Genomic DNA, 22,470 nt, shown 5'->3' with positions numbered 1-22,470 from the left:
AACAAATTAAGGTATTACATTCGTTAGCCATAATCGATTGCATCTCGATTTATCGAAGACGTGAAAAATCATGTATTAGTCTTACATAACATATTTTTAACATAGTTATTATTTTCGCCGTGCATCTCCTATATTTTAAATGGCAACCTAGAGCGATTTCATTTCTTACTTTTCACAGTTTTCAGATATATTTTGCTTTTTGAGAATAGATGTATGTGAAGCCGTCTTGGCACGGCACGGCGTCTGACTGTAAACTTGACGGGGTTCGATTCCCACTCAGGGGCTTTAATTATTTTTATATACTCGCGCAAGATTAAGCGCGGCGTTGAATTTCGCCACTCATCACGTAATGTCTCGAATATTTGACGGGAAAATGAGGTATCGGAACCTGCTATAACCGGGATACAGCGGGAAGCTAATTTAAGTTAATTTTAAGAATAGAATGAAAGTATATATCATAGATTAAAATAATAAAAAAACAAAAAACAGCTTCACGGTGTATACCGCACACAGCAGGGCAGGCGGAGGGAACCTAGTGTAGTACTCAGTTCCCCCTTTTCCGCCAAATACAGGGAGATAAAAATATTTCCTTAAAATAGATTCAAACTCCCAACATCCATGATCAACCATTTACATATCAATTAAGTTTCGAGAACGTCATGCTTATTATCAATATAGATATATTTGAATTTATTCGATACAGCAATTATATTACTTTCTACAATTATATTTTAATTATAGCCATCTTTTACATACTCGTAGTGTATAGGAAATAACCAACGGATAACCGATGCGGTGAGAAGGTTAATTTAGTGAAAGGGTCATAGGTGAACGGCGTGCTAATGTTACCTAATAAGAAGGTAGGTACTAGTAGGTAATATTTATCATGTAGATAAAAATAACCTTTTACTTCTGCCCTCAAAGACTAAATAAAAGTAAATAAATCTTTTGTAGGTAAGGACGATAATTGTAGGTTTGATCTCTGCTTGAGGAAATTAATTATTTTCACTTTATTGCCTTAAATATAAGCAACATGCAACACTTTTAGGGTACCATCATGGTATAATGGTAACTGTAAACGACGGCTGTGGGTTCAGTCTCCACTAGCGGTAGTGAACTATTTCCAATTCTCGGCTCTAACAAAAGAAAACTCGGCGGAGAGTTCCACCACTCAACACATTATGTCTTGAAGAATATATACTTACAAATAGCGGACAAAGGAGTCTCTCCCAAAAAATTTTATCTCTCCTAATTACTATTAATTTTACACACATTTAATATTTAATCAACTGCACGCTATATCTTGTATACAGTTGTGTAGACAGAGGGACTAGTGTTAAACCTAGTGCGCATTGCGTGTTGAGTGGCGGAACTAAACGCCGGGCTTTTGCCTCGAGTGGAGATCGAACTCATAACCATCGCGTTACAGTCACACAATGGCCTCACATATAATTTATATATATTTCAACCAAAAAAAGAAACATCATAAACCTCGAATTACATATAAAATAACATTGTAAATGCCGATCTCAGATGCTACATCTTTGACATTATTTTGTTGATCGCGGTCACGTAAGTTACAATCTCACAAAGACCGGATTTACGTAACGTTTGTATTCACGGCTGCCTCAGCTCTAAACAATGCTATAATAAAGTTAAACTTTTGTGGGTTGTTATGGTATCTTCATAAAAACCAGGTCGTATTCAAAATAATATATCGATTACTTTACATTTTTATTGGATTTAGTGATCTTTAACTGTAAATTTGTTTAATTTTTAATTTGAGTTTGAAAGAATAAAAATATTTTTTTAATACTAGCTGCCCGCCCGCGATTTCGCGCGCTTGTACGATATGATTATTTATTTATTCAATATTATTTAAATGTATTTAGGTAAAATTGGTTGGTAAATTTAGTATCGTTGTCGGTTATACACTTAATTTTTAAGTTTAGCTCGCAAAAAAAGGAAAAAAACATACGTCTCTACATTTCTCTTTCGCCTTGTTCACTGTCATCAACCACCCAATTCCAGTATCTTTGATACTGTGTTTTCGAGGGTCAACCAAGGTCTCCCGCTAAAAAGATTTATGATGGTAACGTATCGCTTACGTTACCATCATAAATCTTTTTTGCCAATCTTTCTAGATTATAGAAAGAAAAACTTTTTTTCTCTAAATCTTTAAAAACTTTATTATCGAAAATCAATTAGTTTTAGTAATCTAACAAAAATAATTGTGTACCTATACATTCTAAAGGCTTACCCCCAGCCCTTCCCCAAAACCCTTAACATCTTAAAGGGAATGATAAAAGAGGTATAAATAAATAGAAATAAATTAGGCTTTAATAGTGGGACAAATGGAAATGTAGATTTTTTATTTATTAAAATCACAATAAAAGAATTACAACATCATAATATACTTACGCGTATACTTTACATTTTTAATATAAAATTATTTATAACTAATAAGTTAAATTGATCACGAAAACAAAATCGCGACGCAATATTACGTCTGGCTGTAAACGCGGTAGTACTGGGTTCGACCTCCACTAGTGGTAGTGCATTATTTTTATTTCACTGCCCTGGTAAGACAGTGTGACATTTAGTAGAGTTATAAGACGACATTTCTTGCTCCGTATGAGAATGCTGCATTAAAATTTAAGCTACCAAAAAATATAGCAATATTTTCAACAGCTGCTATTGCTCGTCGTCTATTGACAAAACAATAATATTACAAATAGCACAATATACTTTATTAGGATGTCAAAATAACAGTAACTGTATTGATATTGAAACTTGTAGGTTAATTTTAAAATGTCAAGTTTAAAAAGCCAAGATTAATTTTTAATTACATCTATTAAGTATTAATATTATTGTAGATCAATTTGGTTATTATTTTCACACACAATATTATATTATTATTCACCTTATCTTCTTATTACATACATAGTGGATGATTTTTTTGGACCAGTCATCTATATATTGAATCCATAACTATCACAAACATATGGACAAATTCCAGCATCAATGGTCATTTACTTTACACATAATGTGAGAAATTACTTTATTTCATGTTTGTACTTAATATGAAAATAATAATGTAATTATATATAAATTTCATATATACTAGTATTAATTAATATAAAACCCAAATGTCATCTAATACTATTCCTAGTCTTCAGAGTTTTTTAAAGCCAACTTCAATGATTTTTTTGCTACAGTAACCACACCTTCCTCGTCCACTAAATTCCCGTCACTATCCTTCCAAATAAGATCTACAGCTTTATCAAGCAAAATGCTATCGTCTTCCCAAGAAACTGAATCAGACTTAATACATTTCAATTTAGCTGTAATCTCGCCACTTATTTCTTTAATATGCTTATCCTCTTCTTTATCATGTACCTCTTCTATAATGTTCTCAATATTAATAAGATCATTGCCTAAAGTTTCTCTCACTTGAGACTCAGAATATTCTTCTGAAATTTCTACATTGTCTTCATCTAATTCAATTTCAGACGCTATATCAGAGGTATTTTCATTTGAAGATTCGTCGCTTTCCGTGGTTTTAGAATTAACTCTTGATTTCCAATTATTAAGATTTTTCAAAGACATAACGTACATAGGTTTAGTTTTGGGAAGAATTTTATATAACATACTATAACACGGTATACATATCTGACTTAAGAAGCCTACCTAAAAAGAAAAAGGACGCGTTAATTATCAGTCTGATTTTAATTATTAATAATAAATTTTATATAAAAATAAAAACAAATACAAAACTTACTTGGCTTGCAGGTTGCTCCTCCGGCTTATTTCTATCCATCATTGGTATTGGTGCTTTCCCTGCAGCTCTTTCTTTGTCACCTTGATCATAAAATTCTTCAAAGATAACCTTCACAGTTTTAATTTGTATTTCCCAAGGCTTAGCCGACGCTGATAGATCAGCAGCAGTCATTGATAGAGCCATAGCCAAATCCCTAAAATTATTGTCGTATATAATTAAGTGATATTTATATAAGAATAAATGTTTTTTTAATATTACTGTATTTAATATACTTCAATTAGAATTCAATTTACCTATGCCCTGGAATTGCCCAATTGAATTTTGTGAGACGAGAATTTCCTTCATGAATATCTTTTAACTTTTCTAAATTAGGAAAAAAGGCGGCTAAATCTGTAGCCAGGATACAATGCCTTATATAACGTAAGATGTCCTTGTATTCGTCACTAGATAAATGTGAAAATATGTTGTGCCCATCCTGAAGAATATACGAAATATTATATTTCTCAAAAGAATTATAAATAAAATAGTGCACGAAACTGACACAAACCTGTTGCAAAATAGTAACTGTGATATTGAAATGATGATGTTCCAAAGGTGAAGTTGTGTACATAGCAGCTAAAGGTGAAGCAGTTTCGTTCATATATTTATTAGTATATCCTCTGTGATCCAAATCATGACATAGACAAGCTACAAACAACGCCAGGCGCTAAAATTATACAAAATGGATATTATTAAACATATAACGATAACGAGCACTAAATTTCAGTTATTTTAAAATTTACCATTTTATAATCGAAACGTCTCCGGTTATCACTTTTTAAAATTACATACATAGCGTGGGCGACAGACCAACCGTGATCAAAATTATGATAGGGCACTGTTCTATAATTTTTCTTAACCGTCAGTATAAATCTAGTCACAGTAACATAATCAAACTTCGAAAGTTCAAAGAGATCGTCAAACATTGAAATAACAGCTTTACACTTTTGGAAGTCATCTAATTTATAAGGATCTAAGTAAAAGTCATTAATATTTGCTTTAATTTCGTTATGATCTCTAAGTATTTCTTGGACTTCATGTTCTCGACAGGTGTTGTGGTAGCTTAATACTTCTAACGCGACTCTATATTTTTGCTCTTTTCGCATAATCTTATCGTAAAGTCTTGCATGATGAAGAGCAAGTCCAAAGAAAGTCGAGAATATTTCGAAGGAGACTTCGTCTTCATGGTCAAAATTGTCATTGTTACGCTTGTTTACCATCTGCACCACACCAATTACTTTACCTTGTACTTTAACAGGCATACATAAAATACTTATAGTTTTATATCCAGTAGCTTCATCCACTTCTCTGGAAATAAAATTAAATCATTTCATTTCAGATCATTTACATGTACATCAAGCTGATAATATATTAAATTTCACATTGTAAATATTTATTATTTATAATATATTTACCTATTAAATCTATAATCAGCATATGCGTCAGGAATATTCATAGTCTCACCAGATAGTGCAACATGTCCTGCTATACCACGATTAATTGGCATTCTTATTTCCTTTTTCTCTATATCCCTTCCTTGACCGGGCTCAAATTTTAAGTCAAAAACAGTTGAAACAAGTTCAAAGTTTCTGTAGTCCACTAGAAATAAAGAAGCTCTATCTGCATTTACTAAACGTTGCGCAAATTCTAATATTCTCTTTATAAGCTGATCTAAGGATACCATTTCTTCGAAAATTGCTCTACAAAATAACAATAATTTTAGATAATTGCATTAAAACTGAATTAATTTTAATAATTCGATGATAATGCTAATGTTCATATCGTTTAAAATATTAAATTGACAGTTATATCTACTTACTTCACTACATCTAATAAGAAATCGGACATATTACGTTCTCTTTTTTTGTCCAGATATAAATTACAATAGTGTAAAATTAAACTACCCCACACAATAAAGTTAGAACAGATTTCTTCATCCTTGTCTTCAAAAATGTCTCGGATCCGCCACATTTCAATGACATATGATGTCTTTCCATTAGCAGTTAAAATAGGTAAGAACATAACGTGATTAGCTTTTTTCTGAAAAATATTCGAAATTATAATCACGCTAAAAAAAAGAAGATAAAAAAGAAAGCATGAAGATATGATGTTTTACCACATCTTTTATACCGAACGCCTTCAAAAGAGAACTGGATATCTTTGGAAATGAAGAATTTGTATGTCTTGACAGTCGTAAGCATGCTCCGTTTTTTGCTACCTCTAATACATGTCCAATTTTGTTAGGATCGGCCCGTGCCAACTGAGGGGTGAGATAATCCTAAAAAATATATTAAAGTTGAAACAATAAATATAAATTGAGACATGGTTATCTTTGGCGTATTTGCTTATACTTAATATTCAGGCGTAATATAAGACAATGAAAACATGTATATATGTGAAATCCATATAAAATAATCTTTGCGTACCTTTAAATTAAATTCGCTATATTTTAAGCTAATAAATTTTTTGAGGGAAAGAAAAGTTTACTTACAGAAGGTGAATCCATTACAAAATATTGGACAAAATTGGGATGATCTGGAAACAATTTGTATACCCTATACGCGTCCACACCAACAGATTTACTCAATAGGTGAGTTAATTCCAATGAAATTGAATATTCATTTGTATCTTCCTTCAGCTTATTTAGAAGCTCCTATAGAATGAAAAAGTCTTTAAATTTTAATATTTACGAGTATTCACCTAGTACAAATTAAACACATTTCAAGTTGTATAATTTATAATTCAAAAATTTATTACCATAAATATTTTCTTTTTTATGTTAATATCGTGAAAACTTTTTAATACAGGTTCGTTTTTGTCTCTATGTGACGCTCTGCCCTGCAACAATTATTCATTTATAATATCTGTTTTTGTATAATATATAGCCAGTTAAGTATTACACAATGCTATTTATTGTAAGTGTCTGTACACTTACCGGATCATGAGTTACTTTTTTAATCAACCATCTCTCTAATTGATTTATCGGAACACTATCTATGATGTAAGCCTCTAAGAAATCGCGATTTCGGTCAAGATAATCACTCACTTCTATATTCTTGGGAACACGTTTAGCTGTAGAATATAAAGAATATTTAATCTTTGTTTAGCTTTATAAAGTATCACATACACACACGCACATAGCAGGGTAGGCAGAGGGAACCTGCGATCCTAGTGTTAAGAGACTCCGTTTCTATTAGGATGCTTCCGTTCCCCATTTTCCACTGAATTCTGTAGGCATTGCGTGTTGAGTGGTGGAATTCAACGCCGAGCTTTGCCTCGTTACCGAAACGAGGAAATAAAAATATGTAATATTTAATTTCTTTTAGTGGGAATCGAACCCACAACCTGTAGCATTTTTGCTGTCGCACAAGCCTGGCCAGCTGGCCTAACTAAATTATTGATAAATAATATACATTGAACAGAAAAATCAAGATTTATATAGATTAAACATAATTAAAAAATACAAATGTATACGTATTGATTACTTCACCTAATTTATACGGTTTTCTTTCGTTTCCTATTTTTGTACAGCTCCTATAATCTTTTGATATACATCCCCTATGATAACTTGAATGTGGCTTAGGCTCTAGTATTAAAGACTTAGATTTAGAAGTTTCTCCCGTTCCTGCAAACACAAATTATTTATCCCATTACATACTAAATATATGTGTACAATATATGTACGTAGTACGTATAAAAAATTAATATATGCAATTAAAATAACTACGGGAAATATATAGTCTTAAAAAAACAGCAGAGTAGGCAGAGGGAACCTAGTGTTAGACACTAAATTCCCCACTTTGCGCCGAATTCTAGAGACGTTAAGTAACACGTAACGTCGTGCTTTGCCTGGACACCAAAGCGGAGAGAATGGAAATATATATTTAAATAAATATTTCATTTCCTCGATTGGGGATTGAACCCAACAACCATACCTATCACTATATAGTCTTACACATATTATATACCTAATCCTTCCTTTGCATTGCAGAGTACTTTCAGACAGAATAGAGATGAGGTTATGTGGCTTGTGGCTCAGAGGCACTGACTATCTGGTTGTAAACATGACGGTTGTTGACGGGTTCAATTAACAATCGAAGAATGGTATATTTTTATTTTCTCGCTCCGGTAAAAAAATCGAGGCGTTAAGTTCCGACACTCAACAGTCACTGTATACTAATAAAGGCAGAGAGTTTAAACAATAGATCCCTCTGCATACATTAGGCATTGTTACTAGAATTAGAGAACTGTCATAACAAAAATAATATTTATATACTATTCTTTGATTTAAGCATACTCACTGAAATTATTATCCATAGCAATCGGTGGAAATAAGTACAGGTTGCGATCATTATGTACCGAAGCCTTCTGGAAGTTTTGGACGTTCAGACTGTCAGAAGAGAGTGACTGTGAGAGAAAAGAAGTATAAAAAAATAAATACAACAATCTCAAATCTGAATAAGATTCAATAATATTACTATGACGCGATTCAATTCAATACAAATAGATATTGCTGGGTAATAGTGATTAATTTTTAAACATTGTATTAGCTAGAAATAATTGTTTAAATTAATATCTTCACCATTATATCGTTGTGACGTTCAGGTCATATGATGGCATGTATGATGCAGTAGACTCTGCTTAAGTGGTTATTAGGATTTCATATCTCAAAATTAAAAAAACGGAACCCTTAAATATGCCTTTGTTGTCCGTCTGTACAGCTGTCAAGACAATTTATCTTAAGATCGAGTGGAGTATTGCACAGAAATAATAATTAAGCTACTACGTCAACGCGTTCATTTTTTGGTGCATTTTGTACGAAATGCGCCGCGTAAACAAAACCTATAACATTAGGTACTTTCCGTTTGGCAAGGAGGGAGTACTTATAAATGTAAAAAATCTAAAAAATAAAAATTGTATGTATATATATGGTAGAAAATTATTACAATTCTTGTACTTCATTTCATACAAAATGGGTGCGTACGCGTACAAGCTTAAATTTACCAAGCTTTTTCGCAGCTTCTTCAAAGCTTATAGGGTAGGTGTAATACCTACTATTGACTTGGAATTATAAAATTTGGCCAGAATTGACAACTCACAGTAGAAAAAAAGGAAAAAGTCGAAAAAATGTAAGTAAATGTTTTAAATTGACGAAAAAAAAGCATTTGTTATATATGTATATTTGTAGTTAATTTCATACATAATGAGTGCATACGCTCAGAAATTTAAGTTAATCAACTTTTATAATTTGTACGTCACGAATGTGTCGTGGACGAGACCAACACACACTTGACAGTTTTAAATATAATATAACAATTTTCCAGGTCTTATTTGTACAGGAAAAAGGTCTTTCCTGCAAATCTCTTAAAATGTATATTATTAGTACACTCTGATAGTATCTAAATTCATTTGTCTTTACTAATACTAAAACAGAACTCTACATCACTTAAATTAAGTTTATTAATTAATTGAACTCAAATGGATCACTATCAGGCTTTGTCCTATAAACGTCATTAGTAAAATTTGGTTGATTACTTCGTATAAATATTTAGACAATGGCATAATTGTTCTATTTTATAATCAATTCAAGTGGTGACCGGAGGGCAATGGAAGTATAGACAATATTGACATTACTAATAATATAATGGTATGCACGTCACGGAATTTGTGTGGTGTTTTTAGAAGTACAATAGACAATAACGATTAGCTGGTCGCAGGTGCAATTCGGCACTAGGTCTATTGCGACGAATATTTATTGACACTATCCCGTATATAGCAAAGAACATTCAAACTAAAAAAGACAAACCAAACCCCAATTCTCGAGACATTACACGAGCCACGCTTTTTTTTTTGTTATCTATGAAATGAACATGACTTCATTTCCCTAATTGAACCCGCAACCGCTACGATACGACAAATAAAAATTCCATTAACATAGATACATATATAGATATTAATAAGCATATACTAACAGCTAACATTATATCGATTGAGATATATGATTGTGTCAATTAAATATAATTTCATGACATAGAAATAACGCTTTTGACTGTAAGATTTTTACTATATTTAGAATTAAACACAATTAACAACAAAGGAAAATAGTTCTGTCAAATTGAATTGAATTGTAAAATTCACAGATACTCTAAAAATATAAGTATTAACTCACCTTTAATTTATTATTATTATCTTTGCTCTTTCTTTCTCTTTCGCATTCAGTGCGGTCTCCGTACCCATCTGACATTTTGTTAATTAACAAAAATATTCCATGAGAGTTTTTTGAGCTTAAAAAATCATATAATAAAGAATATATAATTCAGCCATTTAATAATACAATTTAAATATATTCTTAGTAAAATCTTAATATTAAATATATTTTTTTGTATAATTTAAGCATTTAATTGATTTACATAAGCACAATAATACAACAGACGTATACTACATTCACTTGCCAAAGCTACCTTATCTCGAGATAAACTTATTGTGGTTGATATTAATTAAAAAAAAATATTCGCAACATTATTAAAACCAAACATATTTGTAAAACAAAAACAAAAAAAATACGATAAAAAATATAATTTATTCATTTATATATAAACTTACCGTTTGTAAATAATAATAAATATTTATTTATTCAATGAATAAATAATAAATAATTAATTCACTTTAAAATATTGAATGAGATTAACGATACGCTCGGTGGAGAGTGTTTGTAGCAATAAGCGTTTTAAGTTCACAGTGGTCGCCCAATCAATGTAGGGAGCTTCGTCACGGTCATCTGTTATCTACATTTATATGTAGATGCATATTATTTGTTGATACACTTTATTATTATATTAAATCTGTATATTTTCGTACGGAACGTTCGTTTTTGCTTTAAAATAAGCAAAAAGATGGATATAAATGATAATATAAGTGGAATTATGGAAAAGTTCATAAAATTTCTCAATTTATTGTGTGAAATTAAATAAACTTTCGATTTGATTTGTGCTTTTATTGTTTTTTATATCTTATCATAACTGCCTTATCGGTATAATAGAGCTGCATCCTGGAATTATTTTATTGATACATTTCATTTCTACATCATACATAATAAATGAGGGTATCGTTCCATTTTATTATACATTCCATAGATTTTTTTAATAAACAATACTGTAGCTACCTTTAATTGAAGCCTAAATAATGGAGAATAGCGTTCTTTTCCCTTTTTGTCTGTATTTGCTCTCATCCTCCTTCTAGGCCCCACAGTACCTACTTACCGCTCTGTGGTACACTAGCCCCCATAGAAATTTTGAATTTTAGAATGAAATAATATTTAGAATTTTCAATTCCTATGGTGGCGCTTTCTTGCCCTCCTCAGAATTCGACAGACTATCTGAGTTTATTTTCCTGAGTTGCTGGTATTACCTAATGCAAAAAGTAATACTATATCATTTAAAAAGTTAACATCAGTGGCCAAATTGATTTCCTATCATAATTGCCTTACTCACCTAGTAAGACAATTGTAATTTATACGTTGTAATTACAAATGAATGTGAAGATAACAAAAAATAAGGCTACTTCTTTCACTCTTTCTTTATTTAGAAGTGACAGAGTCCACGCTATCATTTTCCAAATCGTAAAAACGAAAAAATAAATCCAAATGAGAGTCAAATCTAAAACCATCTCTTGTCTTGTACAGAGTAACTTTTACTAAAGCCACTGAACCGCCATTAGATATTGTCAAAAAATTTTCATTACATATTTTAACTGTTTATAATTTTAAATTTGCAATATAATCTTTTAAACTAAACACTTAACTCGATATTTAAATTTTTTATCTAGATTAAATGCGTAAGGTAAGCTAACAGGTTTTTCTGAATAAGGATTAATACTTATTTGGATGAAACAGCTGCTCAAATAACCTAATATTTTTACTGCTGTGACTTCATTTTCAAAATTAAATATATAAAACATTTTTGAAGATACATTTTTTAACCATATTTTTCTTATCCTTTAAACTAAAGAAAAATGTGATATTATAAATAAACAAAATGACAGTTCAAATAGTGACCCTATTACGAAGACTTTTTTAGAACATTAAGAAATATCTTTCATTATAACTTAACGTCATTATCCACAACAAACTACAATGTAATATTAAACTAATTATATTTTTTGACTGTGCAATGTGCTTGTATTGGCCTATTCTCCTAACCGCCTTGACAACGTCAACATTTGTTTTCATATGACAGAAATATAGACAACTTATAATATTTATAATGTAAGGCTTAAAACGTGTTACCGTCATTCTTCAAATAAATGTGGAAATACTTAAAAACATATTTAGGACATAGGACTTCTCTCTGGGAAGAAGACGAAGCGCGGCGTTAAGTTCCGGCAATCAACACGCTATGTCTCAAAAATTGGTCGGAAAAAGGAAACGCAATGTTTTAGCGCTAAGTTCCCTCTGCCTTCCCTTTTATATTCGAGATACGGCATATCTAGCTAAAGAAAAATAAGATAAAATTCAATATAGATTATATAAAATATTGCTATTTGTTCCTTATAAGGCGCATTTACGTTTATTTTTAATTTAAGTAACTATTAAATAGAAACACATATATAATATATAAGTATACTGTACACATTACATACAAACAACATTATTATATATTATTATAATCTGTACTCATTAAATTAAAGTAATATTACTCTATTCTCATGTCTTTGAATTGTCTGTCAGCGTATGACAACAGAATAGAAAATGATGAACAATGAAGTTGTGATACGTGAAAATAATTGTACGCACCAATTATGTCTTGAAATATGGTTGGCTACAGAAAAGATGAGTCGTTGACTCCAAACCAGAAATTAATAGCTGGCTGTATTTCCGGTATCGTCACACGGTTCACCATTCAACCTCTAGATGTACTTAAAGTCAGGACACAACTACAGAAAAGAATGACCAAAGGAAGACAACTTAATGTATATGAAACATCCAAAAAAATTCTTTTCGAAGAAGGCATATTTGCTTTCTGGCATGGGCACAACCTGGGCCAGGTAATGAATATGCACTATTGATAGGAGTTACTTTTTATAGCTCATGGGAACACGAGTGTGACTGTAAAAGTGACAGGTTGTGGATTTGATTCTCGCTTAAGGAAATAGAAAATTTTATATTTGCATTTCATTGTTCTGGTGTCCGAGGGAAAGAGTTTTGCGAAAAAGTGGGAGTGGGAGGGAGTGTCTTAACACTAGGCTCACTTGGTCTAACAGGGTAAAGCGAAAAAAGAAAGAATAAATTATAAGAGACGACCAACATTGCTACATTATAAAGTTGCCATATCCAATATTAAACAATTATTTAATAAATAATTAATTAATTATTAAAATAATATTAATACGAGTGCCTGTTGCAGATGCATTCAATACTCTCAACGACCAGTCAATTTTATGTTTATGAAGTCACAACTAAATTTATGCATAGTACTTCCGTTTATCCTAATTACAAGTGAGTATATCTCATTTTTTATTTTTATTCGCTTTTTACTTATAAAAAATTAGTAAAACTTACAAATTTATATTAATTATAAATAAATATTATTTGTTCTTTATTCATCTATTTCGAATTTTTTTAATTATTTATTTATATCGAAAATAAAAATATATAACAAAGAAAAACTTGGGTAACAATGACTGCGGGAATGGAATACATCGAAACAATTTACTATTGCCTTCTACATATAAACAATAAATCCATAATTTAAATAAACACAAAAAATGTTTTTAGTTCTTGAGATAAACGCGTTCAACCATACAAAATCCATTATTATCTTTCCATTAGGGCTTTCCTAGAATTCGTATGCGGCATATGCGCCGGTTCGTGCAGCGCTACACTAGTAACACCTCTGGAAGTGATAAGAGTAAGGCAAATGTTGGTAAAGGAACAGTATAGAGGGTTTTTGAACGGTGCAAGAGCTGTATACAGATCTGGTGGGATCTTGGCTTTTTACGAAGGATGGGCGGCAGGCGTGCTAATGGTTATTCGATTACGTTTTTATTTCAGTTTTTATTTTATTATTAATTCTTCTTTGTTTAATTTTTCACTTCATATAAGTGTATATCGTAAGTAATTTCAGATAAATTATTAATAGATAAGTTCAATCTTATATAAGGTCAGTGGTAGTGCAGTGGTACAAGTGTGAAACTGTAAACGCGACTGGTTCTATGTTCCATTCCCCGAGGAATGAAATATTTAATATTTTTATTTCTTCGCTCTGGTGTAGAAGCAAGGCGCGCCGTTGAGTTCCACCGCGAAGTCTCTTAACACTAGATTTCCTCTGCCTATCCTGCTGGGTGAAGCTGAAAAAAATATAACATAATAATTGCATAAAAGTAACCTAATATACATAGAAATACAATATATGCGCTAATCTAAAAAAAAAATTGAAATTTTCTAATTAATAAATTACAGCTAGGACCTCAATCTGGAATAACATTCTCAGTATTCAGCTTCCTTCAACCAATGTTCCTAAATTACTTTTACTCGTGTAACGGGGACTGTACCCATTCGAAGGCCAACGCTCACAGACCAGAACACCTGCTCTACGCCACCACCGCAGCTGGTAGCATCGCTGGCTTCGTGGCCAAAGTTTTAACTTATCCTCTAGATTTGGCAAAGCGACGTTTGCAAATTGGTGTTAGTATTTATATTATTTTTTTGTATCTAATTTTTATTTCAAGTAGCGACCAGATTTTGGGGGAAATGGGGAGCGGAGTGTCGTAACATTAGGCTCACTGATATTTTATTTGGTCCAATAATTTTCGCACAGAATATAGTCTTACGCGTTCCAATGTAGCTTGATGAGGACATGTGGCTTAAAATAAGCGCTTAGAAGATTTCAAGAGGCGCGGGTTCAAATCGTTTAAATTTTTATGTATTTTCTAAAAAAATATTTTTCTTTTCTAAGTGAAATAGACTAGAATAACACTAAAAACCTTAAATTTGATAAATATTTTATATTTTAAAGAGAACAATTCAGTTCAAGTAGATAACAATTAAGTTGAATACATTTCGTTTAAAATATACTAGGCGAAAGGCGCTATAATAATCTTTAGTTATATTTAAAACACAGCTACAAATTAATTAAACGATACCTTGACATGAAGGATTCTTCATTCACTTAATTTTGCATGTTTATTGGTTTTTTTTAATTTTGTACAAGTACTATTTTGTTAAAGTTATATTGTTTTTCTTACTGCAATTTGTTGCATTTCTATATTTTTTTTTTGCGCAAATCGGGGTAGGCGTACAGAATCTATTGTCTCGGAGAGTTCTACGATATCCTTTTTTGCCCGCTGTTTCCTGTACATGGCAGGGTTGGCAGAGGGAACCAGGAGACCTGGGTCTAAGTAACTTCGATCCCACTAAAACACTTCCGTTATCCGATTTTTCGTCAAGCGAAACTCTCCTCTGCGGTTTGCCTCGTTACCCGTGCGAGGATATGAAAATATTAAATATTTCATTCTCCTAATTGGATTCGAATTCACAACGTTCTCATTTAGGCACAGATGCAGCACAGGCCTCACGCATGCTAATTTTAGCTATGAAGTATATAGAAAAAATGTCGACTAAAATTATAATAAAAAAAAGTTATATAATATGATTCTGCTATGTGGGGCTAGCATTATTATGTTATATTAAGAAATTATGCCTCTGCTCGAACGTCAGCAATAATAATTTGCGGTTATTATTATTGCCCTACTTTCTATTTAGTCCACATAATATTTATATTTCGCCTTAGTATAACAATTTACTTTGTATTAAAATTGAATTAAAATTAAATTAAATTAAAATTAAATTAAAATTAAATTCTGTATATTTTTTAGTTTTACCCTGTGTCCTGCATGTAGCAGGGTAAGCTGAGGGAGGCTAGTGTTAGGACACTCAGCCACCCACTCTCCGCCAAATTCTAGAGGCATTGCGTGTTGAGCGACGAAACCGCGCTTTTGCCTCCACACCAGAGCCAAGAAATGAAAATATTAAATATTTCATTTCCTCGAGTGGGAATCGAACCCACAACCTTTCGCATTTACAATCACAGACTTTTCGCCTCGACTGGCCTCAATTATATTATGTAAATAAATATTGGATAATCTATATTCTAAAAAATTGCAAATATTAACAAATATATGTTTAAAAATAATAAAATAACATTTTTGTATGTTCAGAAATGTATATGATTAAATATATAGCTCTTATGCATAGGTACCTAGTATTTTTGTGAGCTATGTGGTAGTGGTTGCCGATCCTATGACATACCGTAATTTATTTATTGAATCGTTCATGATTTTTTGTTATTATTTATATACATTAAAAAAATTATATTCATATTACAAGCGATACTTATTAGAAGACAATAAATATTTAACTATTAATAATTTTTTTTCCAACTTTTATTACAGAGCCATAAAGCCGATGACAAATTTTATACACCTAGTACATCAAGAAATTTAGTAAAATGCACCAAACTCATACAGTGTATATCACAAACGGTGAAAATTGAAGGATTCTGGGGCTTGTATCGTGGTATAGCAGTCACCATATACAAAGCCCAAATGACTAACATCGTCACGTTCTCCACTTACGAGCTCGTATGCTATTTAATAAGATAGAGCGAAATAAGAAAGTGCGACACATATTATTATGTAAAATAAAATATTGTATTATTTGAATCAATTTTTATTGCCTTATATTATATTATACTTGAGGTCGTCGTTGCGGCGCAGCGGCGCAACGGTGTGACTATAACGCGACGGTGGTGGGTTCGATCCCCACTCGAGGAAGTGAAATATTTATTTAAGTTTATATTTCCAATTCTTCGCTCTGGTGTCGAGGCAAAGCGCGGCGTTGAATTCTGCCATTCAACATGCAATACCTCCAGAATTCGGCAGAAACTGGGGAACGGAGTGTCTTAACACTAGGTTCCCTCTGCACTAGGTACCCTGCTGTGTGCATGAAGCTGATTTAATTTAATTTTTAAATAATTTGTAGCCTATGTGCTATTCTGATGCTTAAATTCAAATTCAAATTCAAAATATTCTTTATTCAAATAAACTTATAATAAGCACTTTTGAATCGTCGAATGAACATATGAACAAAAAGCTACCACCGGTTCGGAAGGCAGTTCTGCTGAGAAGAGCCGGCAACAAATTCAACAGTTGCTCTTTTCAAAATCAATGGTACAATCTATTACATTTGCTGGCAGCTATCCTGCATTACATTCAATAGATATTAATTCCATACATGCTTATCCTCTAAATATTCTTGAACAGTGTAATAAGCTTTACTTGTTAGAATTTTTTTTACTGATATTTTAAATTTTGGTAGTGGCAAACCTAGAAAATACTGCAGAATTTTATTATATACACGTATACTCAGACCTATAAAAGATTTATTAACTTTTTGGAGGTGAAAAGCTATATTACTATAAAATTTCATCTATATTCGTTCAGTAGTGTTTGCGTGACGTTGGAACAAACATCTAACCTCCTAAACTTTCAAATTAATAATATAAAATAATAATAATAATATAAATAAGTAGTATAGTAGGAAATTAATTTCTTTGAATTTCACTTTCTATCCCGTTTTTAGCATAGCTGAGTCGGAAATCTAACATTGAAATGTTTTAGTAACAGAGCGAGGAAATGAAAATAATGTACTCTCCCATGTACAAATCGAACTCACAACCATCGCATTTACATTCATATAATGTGCTACTGCGCCATTATGCTTTGGTGTTTTTACTGTTTAATTTAGAAACTTTAAGTATTTAAAATATTATTCAAATCAAAGGAGTAGTAATGATGCTGAAAAAACATAACAAAATATAACTTATGGTATCACAAATAGGTATAAATATAAATAAAAAGAAAAAAATCATGTAAAACATTCGCATTTATTTTTCTTTGGCTTATACATATATGTATGTCATGGTAACTTTTTAAAATAATTATATAATACAGATAATCAATTTCAATTTTAATTTTTTTCGACACAGACAGTAAAGATGGATAAAGTTAATGACTAGCTCATACTACGAAGGGTATTTCACAAAAACAAATGAACGATTGCCACAAAAAATTAAAAAAATATACTAACAGCTTCCAATATATGTATTATAAACGTATTTACTACTTAATTTGTACCTGAAAATAGAAATTTAATATAATTAAATTTTACTCATTAACTAAATAAATGTTTTTGCAATTTATTATACTAATTAGACATGTAATTTACCTAAGATTATTTTAGAGTAGTGTTGTAAATCAGTGCCAGCCGTGCGACAGCGACTCGCTTTCCCAACCATGATGATGATGTTCCTCCTCGTGATGCACAGGTACGAACACCTGCTTTTCCACCTCCACCTTCTTAATTACAGGTACAGGAATGTGCTGCACTACAGGCACAGGCACGTGCTTGATTACAGGCACTTCCTTGTACACAGGCACTTCCTTGATTACCGGCACATGTACCGGGTAAGGAACTTTAGACACATGGTGGTGGTGGATTGTATGCACCTTGTACGGAACGTGGATGGTCACATGTTTGCTGAAACAAGTTGTTTTAATTGTTAGTTTATTGTTATTTTACCTTTTTTTTAATAAATAATCACTTAGTTCTAGCGGGCGAAGCCGCGGGAGAATTACTAATACGCAATATTTGTTTATTTTTTTCTTATGTAACCAAAACAAACCTACTTATATTAAAGATTTTATTAACTGTAACAACTGTTAAAAAAGCTGTAGCTATTTAAGAGGATTAGCACAGAGCACAGATATATGTATGTAAATGAACAACACACGCTCTACATTATGTTACAAACACTAAAACTGATAATTCTCACGTTATGTAATATAGTATGTAAGTTATATATTTCATAAATATTATATCTCAAAATTAAAAAATTAAATACATTTACGTTATCAACTTGGAAACGGGGATGACCTAGAAAAAATATTATTTTCATAACTAATATAGATATAGGTATTTATTAATATAATTTTTATACTCTTTCTTCAATTGGTTGCAGCTAATGATGACTTTCATAAAAAACAAGGAAACGTTCCTAAGCACCTAATTAAAACTTAACTATTTTCAAATATTTGAATCGTTTCCTTTTACAGTAACATACTATTCGAAAGCGTGTGATCGATCATATATCTTTGTCGATTTTTTCTTTTTTATATATCTACCAATGCTTATACATTTCTAGTAATTATCTGGGTACCTCTCACTAATATACTAATATAGTTTATTTTCTCATCAGTCACTTAAATAAGTCCAAAATAAACTAATAGTACTTTCATTATTATTAAGATCGAATACTTATTTAAAATAAAGCCTATTTACATTGTGGAGATGAGAGCTACAAGGACGTACAAACATACATTCAAAATGTATAAATCAAAATTAATATTTAAATCAACCAACATTTATGTGGTTACTTAACAACGGGAAGGGGCTAAGCATTAATAAATAATTCCATTGAAAGCGAAGCCTTTCACTAGAAGTGCCCGTATATCAGATTAAAGTATCTGAAATAATTCTAAATGTTACGTTCTCGTCTCGTCTTTAAAAAACTTGAAATTTGAAATGGACACTTAAGCCGCTGTGGCGCAATTAAGACGTGTCTAGAGATACCTACTTATGCGATATATCTTAAGATCGAATGTGATATATTCTCATAACGGATCATATATTTTGTCTATGTTTAAGACATTTCTCAAGTTTCGTTGGCAATATAACTAAATTTTAAGAACAATTGAAAAAAATACTGGACTCTCTTAAAGACGTATTGTAAATATAGCTAATGTATCTATATAATAACATAATTCAAATTTTAAGTAATATGTAATTATAAATAAATAATGAAAAGAAATGTATATGATAAGAAAATGTACGGATCATGAGTCTGTAATATTAGAAAGTAGTAACAATAATAAAATTAGGATATCAGAATAACTTGAAACACTAATAAATATTAATAAAATATTGAAATTAACAATATGTTTACTATTAATTGAATTTTAAAGCATTATCTTCGACTTAGTATTTTAAAAAAGGCGAACTCAGTAAATGATAAATCTAAGCCGAGAGATGACCGGACTATTTCACCGACAAACAGCTTAAGAATGTAGCCATGTAACGTTCTAGACTATGTAACCGTATGGTGGTGACGCAATCCCAGTTATAAATCTAGTTATAGTTCCACAGAAAAAACATATATATATATATATATATATATGTATGTAGGTAGGTTCTATATATATATGTCTGGTGGTACTTTAGTGATGACTCAACCAGTCTTTTTTGTTTCCAGAAGGAACTAAGTATTTAGACACCGTTTCTCATTTTCCACCATCCTTTGGAAGCATTCCGTGTTGATACTCGACACCAGAGTGAAGAAATGAAAATATATAAATATTTCATTTCCTCGAGTGGGAATCGAACCCACAACCTGTCGCGTTTCTTCCTCAGTTTACTTGATATCATATATCAAAAATAAATATACAAGATAAAATTATAATATATATATATATAAAATAATAAAATAAATTGCCTTTGCATTCAAATTTCCTATTTTCTCTTTGTGGCAAAGATAGTAAAATTGTATATATATTTTTTAAAATCAACAAGATATTTTTTTATTTTTAAATAGAAGAGTTTATTCAAAGCAAGCAGGTCCAGTCATTACTACCAATTTATCAACTAAATGTTTTAAAAGAAAGCTAAGTGGATGCGGTGCACAGCAATTATTCAGTAATTTCGGTAAAAACACAGACTGGCGTTTTAAAATATACATTAAGTTTAATGCTCGAATAATTTTTATAACTCAAAAGAAAAAAACATTTTAAAAAAATAAACCCCAGTTTATATATAATTAGAAACTTATTAAAGCAGCGAACGTCTTTGTATTACGTGTTTTGCTTTTATTTAGTAAAAATTTTCCATTTCAAAGCAACGTCCTTCGCATTTCACGCACTTTCTTTTATTTTTAGTGTTCAGTCACGTAAGAGGAACACCATGCGCGTGAACAGTTAAGTAAAAAAGGTAATTTTATGTTTTAAATAATAAAAAAACAAATACGATTACCAAAAAATAGCAAAAAGTCGCGTAATATATATACATATTAAATTATTAACTATACGAGCGTATCAAAATAAAATAAAGAAGGTATATTGAATGAGTGGTTAGCAAAAGAACTACTAAAACGTACGCGTCTCTATAATAAAAAGAAAAGAACGAGCGTAGTATCACGAAACAGTAGTTCTTTTTGTTGGCCTAAATTGTGAACTTGAACCAAATATGGTGTTATGAATTGGTTTTTATTGAGTACAAATATTATGATTTAAAAAAGTATTGAGTACTTACTGTCCTCCACCTCCAGGAGTAGGAACTGCTACAACGGCAACAACCAAAAGGGCGAGAAGCTGTAATCATTTTAACACATGAACATCATAAAAACAGAATAAATCAGCTTCACGCTGTATCCCGCACATAGCAGGGTAGACAGAGGGAACTTAGTATTATGACACTCCGTTCTCCACTTTCCACCGTATTCTAGAGACATTGCGGAACTCAACACCGTGATTCGCCTCTACACCAGAACAAAGAAATGAAAATATAAATTCAAATGGGGATCGAACCCACAATTAGCCGATTTTACAGTCACACTTTGTGAACCTGCGCCACAAATGGCTTCAATATGAATATCGATTCTTAAAAAAAAGAAAAAAAAAAAAAACTTCGATCTACTACTTTACTTACGGCGAGTTTCGCGTACATCTTGCTTATTTTGCTGGACTGATTCCGAGTTTTGCTTTGCCTGCTGAGACCTGCTGGCTTTCTACTTACTCAGAACCTGCCTCAAGCTTATATACGCCAGTGTTGTGTCCAACAATTGCATAATCCTTCCCCCAGGTTCCTTACCAGCCCGTTTTAACCGACCATTATAGAAAGGTGATACACATTGAACGATTTAATGTAGAAAGGCGCATTTTCAAATTGGTGGGGAATAGTCAGGTGGGGTAAAATGACGAGTGACTCTAAAAGTGCAGTATTGGTTTATGTGTAATACTATCATCAAAGTGTAGGCAAATGGCTATGTGTTATATATAATCTGTATAAAAACAATGTGAGGAGCAATGTAATAATAAATATATTTATTTTAAGTTATAATTTCCTGTCGTTATTGATTTTTTTCGTCGAGTTATTTAATTTATTTTAACAATAACGCACGGATGAGCTTAGTGCTCTATTAATCAAAAATAAACGAGATGAAAGTTTTAGGGATATTTCATTTAAAATTGGCATTATATAACAGCTGGTGAGTAAATTTATCTATGTGAAGAATCATTTACAACATATTTAACACCTAACCTTTTAATTTTATGTACTTTCATTAAATGTCATTATTATTTTATATAATATTTTTTTATATAAACATATGTTGTACAATGATTAATGATAGGCTTGAACTATATGATAAAAGGTACTTTAAGAAAATTTACTAAACAAAAACAAATTTCATTTATAAGTACTTATTTTGTAGAATATGTGATTTAAAAGCTTTGCGATTTCGAACTAATGATTGTAATTTAAGATA

General features: G+C 31.2%; 3 protein-coding genes across 3 annotated transcripts; 1 reads left to right on the top strand and 2 right to left on the bottom strand.

The window, feature by feature from the left end:
* Positions 1-2,332: 2,332 nt before the first annotated feature.
* Positions 2,333-10,621, bottom strand: LOC146526859 (putative 3',5'-cyclic phosphodiesterase pde-5). The gene is made up of 15 exons (XM_085205827.1): positions 10,424-10,621; positions 9,990-10,104; positions 8,122-8,227; positions 7,311-7,445; positions 6,756-6,892; positions 6,578-6,658; positions 6,312-6,473; positions 5,937-6,098; positions 5,640-5,860; positions 5,236-5,520; positions 4,564-5,128; positions 4,329-4,487; positions 4,075-4,256; positions 3,782-3,974; positions 2,333-3,690 (listed from the first exon to the last, which is right to left on the bottom strand). The coding sequence occupies exons 2-15, from the start codon at positions 10,062-10,064 to the stop codon at positions 3,169-3,171; spliced, it is 2,985 nt and encodes a 994-aa protein (XP_085061953.1). The 5' UTR covers positions 10,065-10,104; positions 10,424-10,621; the 3' UTR covers positions 2,333-3,168.
* Positions 10,622-12,549: 1,928 nt separating this feature from the next.
* Positions 12,550-16,525, top strand: LOC146526858 (mitochondrial thiamine pyrophosphate carrier-like). The gene is made up of 5 exons (XM_085206255.1): positions 12,550-12,862; positions 13,222-13,313; positions 13,647-13,842; positions 14,277-14,501; positions 16,268-16,525. The coding sequence occupies exons 1-5, from the start codon at positions 12,629-12,631 to the stop codon at positions 16,475-16,477; spliced, it is 957 nt and encodes a 318-aa protein (XP_085062381.1). The 5' UTR covers positions 12,550-12,628; the 3' UTR covers positions 16,478-16,525.
* A 1,216-nt stretch (positions 16,526-17,741) lies between these two features.
* On the bottom strand, positions 17,742-21,793 carry LOC146526857 (uncharacterized). The gene is made up of 4 exons (XM_085206253.1): positions 21,633-21,793; positions 21,237-21,295; positions 18,102-18,413; positions 17,742-18,010 (listed from the first exon to the last, which is right to left on the bottom strand). Exons 1-3 carry the CDS (start codon positions 21,648-21,650, stop codon positions 18,131-18,133), a joined length of 360 nt encoding a protein of 119 aa, XP_085062379.1. The 5' UTR covers positions 21,651-21,793; the 3' UTR covers positions 17,742-18,010; positions 18,102-18,130.
* Between the last annotated feature and the right edge of the window lie 677 nt (positions 21,794-22,470).

This window comes from Heliconius melpomene, chromosome 21 (genome assembly GCF_056956725.1).
Source record: "Heliconius melpomene rosina isolate 202511_hmr_F chromosome 21, ASM5695672v1, whole genome shotgun sequence".
NCBI lineage: Eukaryota > Metazoa > Arthropoda > Insecta > Lepidoptera > Nymphalidae > Heliconius > Heliconius melpomene.
This window is presented reverse-complemented; position numbering and strand designations above follow the sequence as displayed.

What these genes read in the sequence shown, in the direction of transcription:
- LOC146526858 (XM_085206255.1), top strand. Translation starts at nt 12,629, where the DNA reads ATGGTTGGCTACAGAAAAGATGAGTCGTTGACTCCAAACCAGAAATTA. An exon ending in GGGCGGCAGGCGTGCTAATG is followed by an intron (nt 13,843 to 14,276) that starts GTTATTCGATTA and finishes AATAAATTACAG; the next exon opens with CTAGGACCTCAATCTGGAAT. An exon ending in AGCGACGTTTGCAAATTGGT is followed by an intron (nt 14,502 to 16,267) that starts GTTAGTATTTAT and finishes CTTTTATTACAG; the next exon opens with AGCCATAAAGCCGATGACAA.
- LOC146526857 (XM_085206253.1), bottom strand. An exon ending in ACTCCTGGAGGTGGAGGACA is followed by an intron (nt 18,414 to 21,236) that starts GTAAGTACTCAA and finishes AACTTGTTTCAG; the next exon opens with CAAACATGTGACCATCCACG.
- LOC146526859 (XM_085205827.1), bottom strand. Translation starts at nt 10,064, where the DNA reads ATGTCAGATGGGTACGGAGACCGCACTGAATGCGAAAGAGAAAGAAAG. An exon ending in AAGAAAACCGTATAAATTAG is followed by an intron (nt 6,893 to 7,310) that starts GTGAAGTAATCA and finishes TATATTCTACAG; the next exon opens with CTAAACGTGTTCCCAAGAAT. An exon ending in AAAAAGTAACTCATGATCCG is followed by an intron (nt 6,659 to 6,755) that starts GTAAGTGTACAG and finishes TAATTGTTGCAG; the next exon opens with GGCAGAGCGTCACATAGAGA.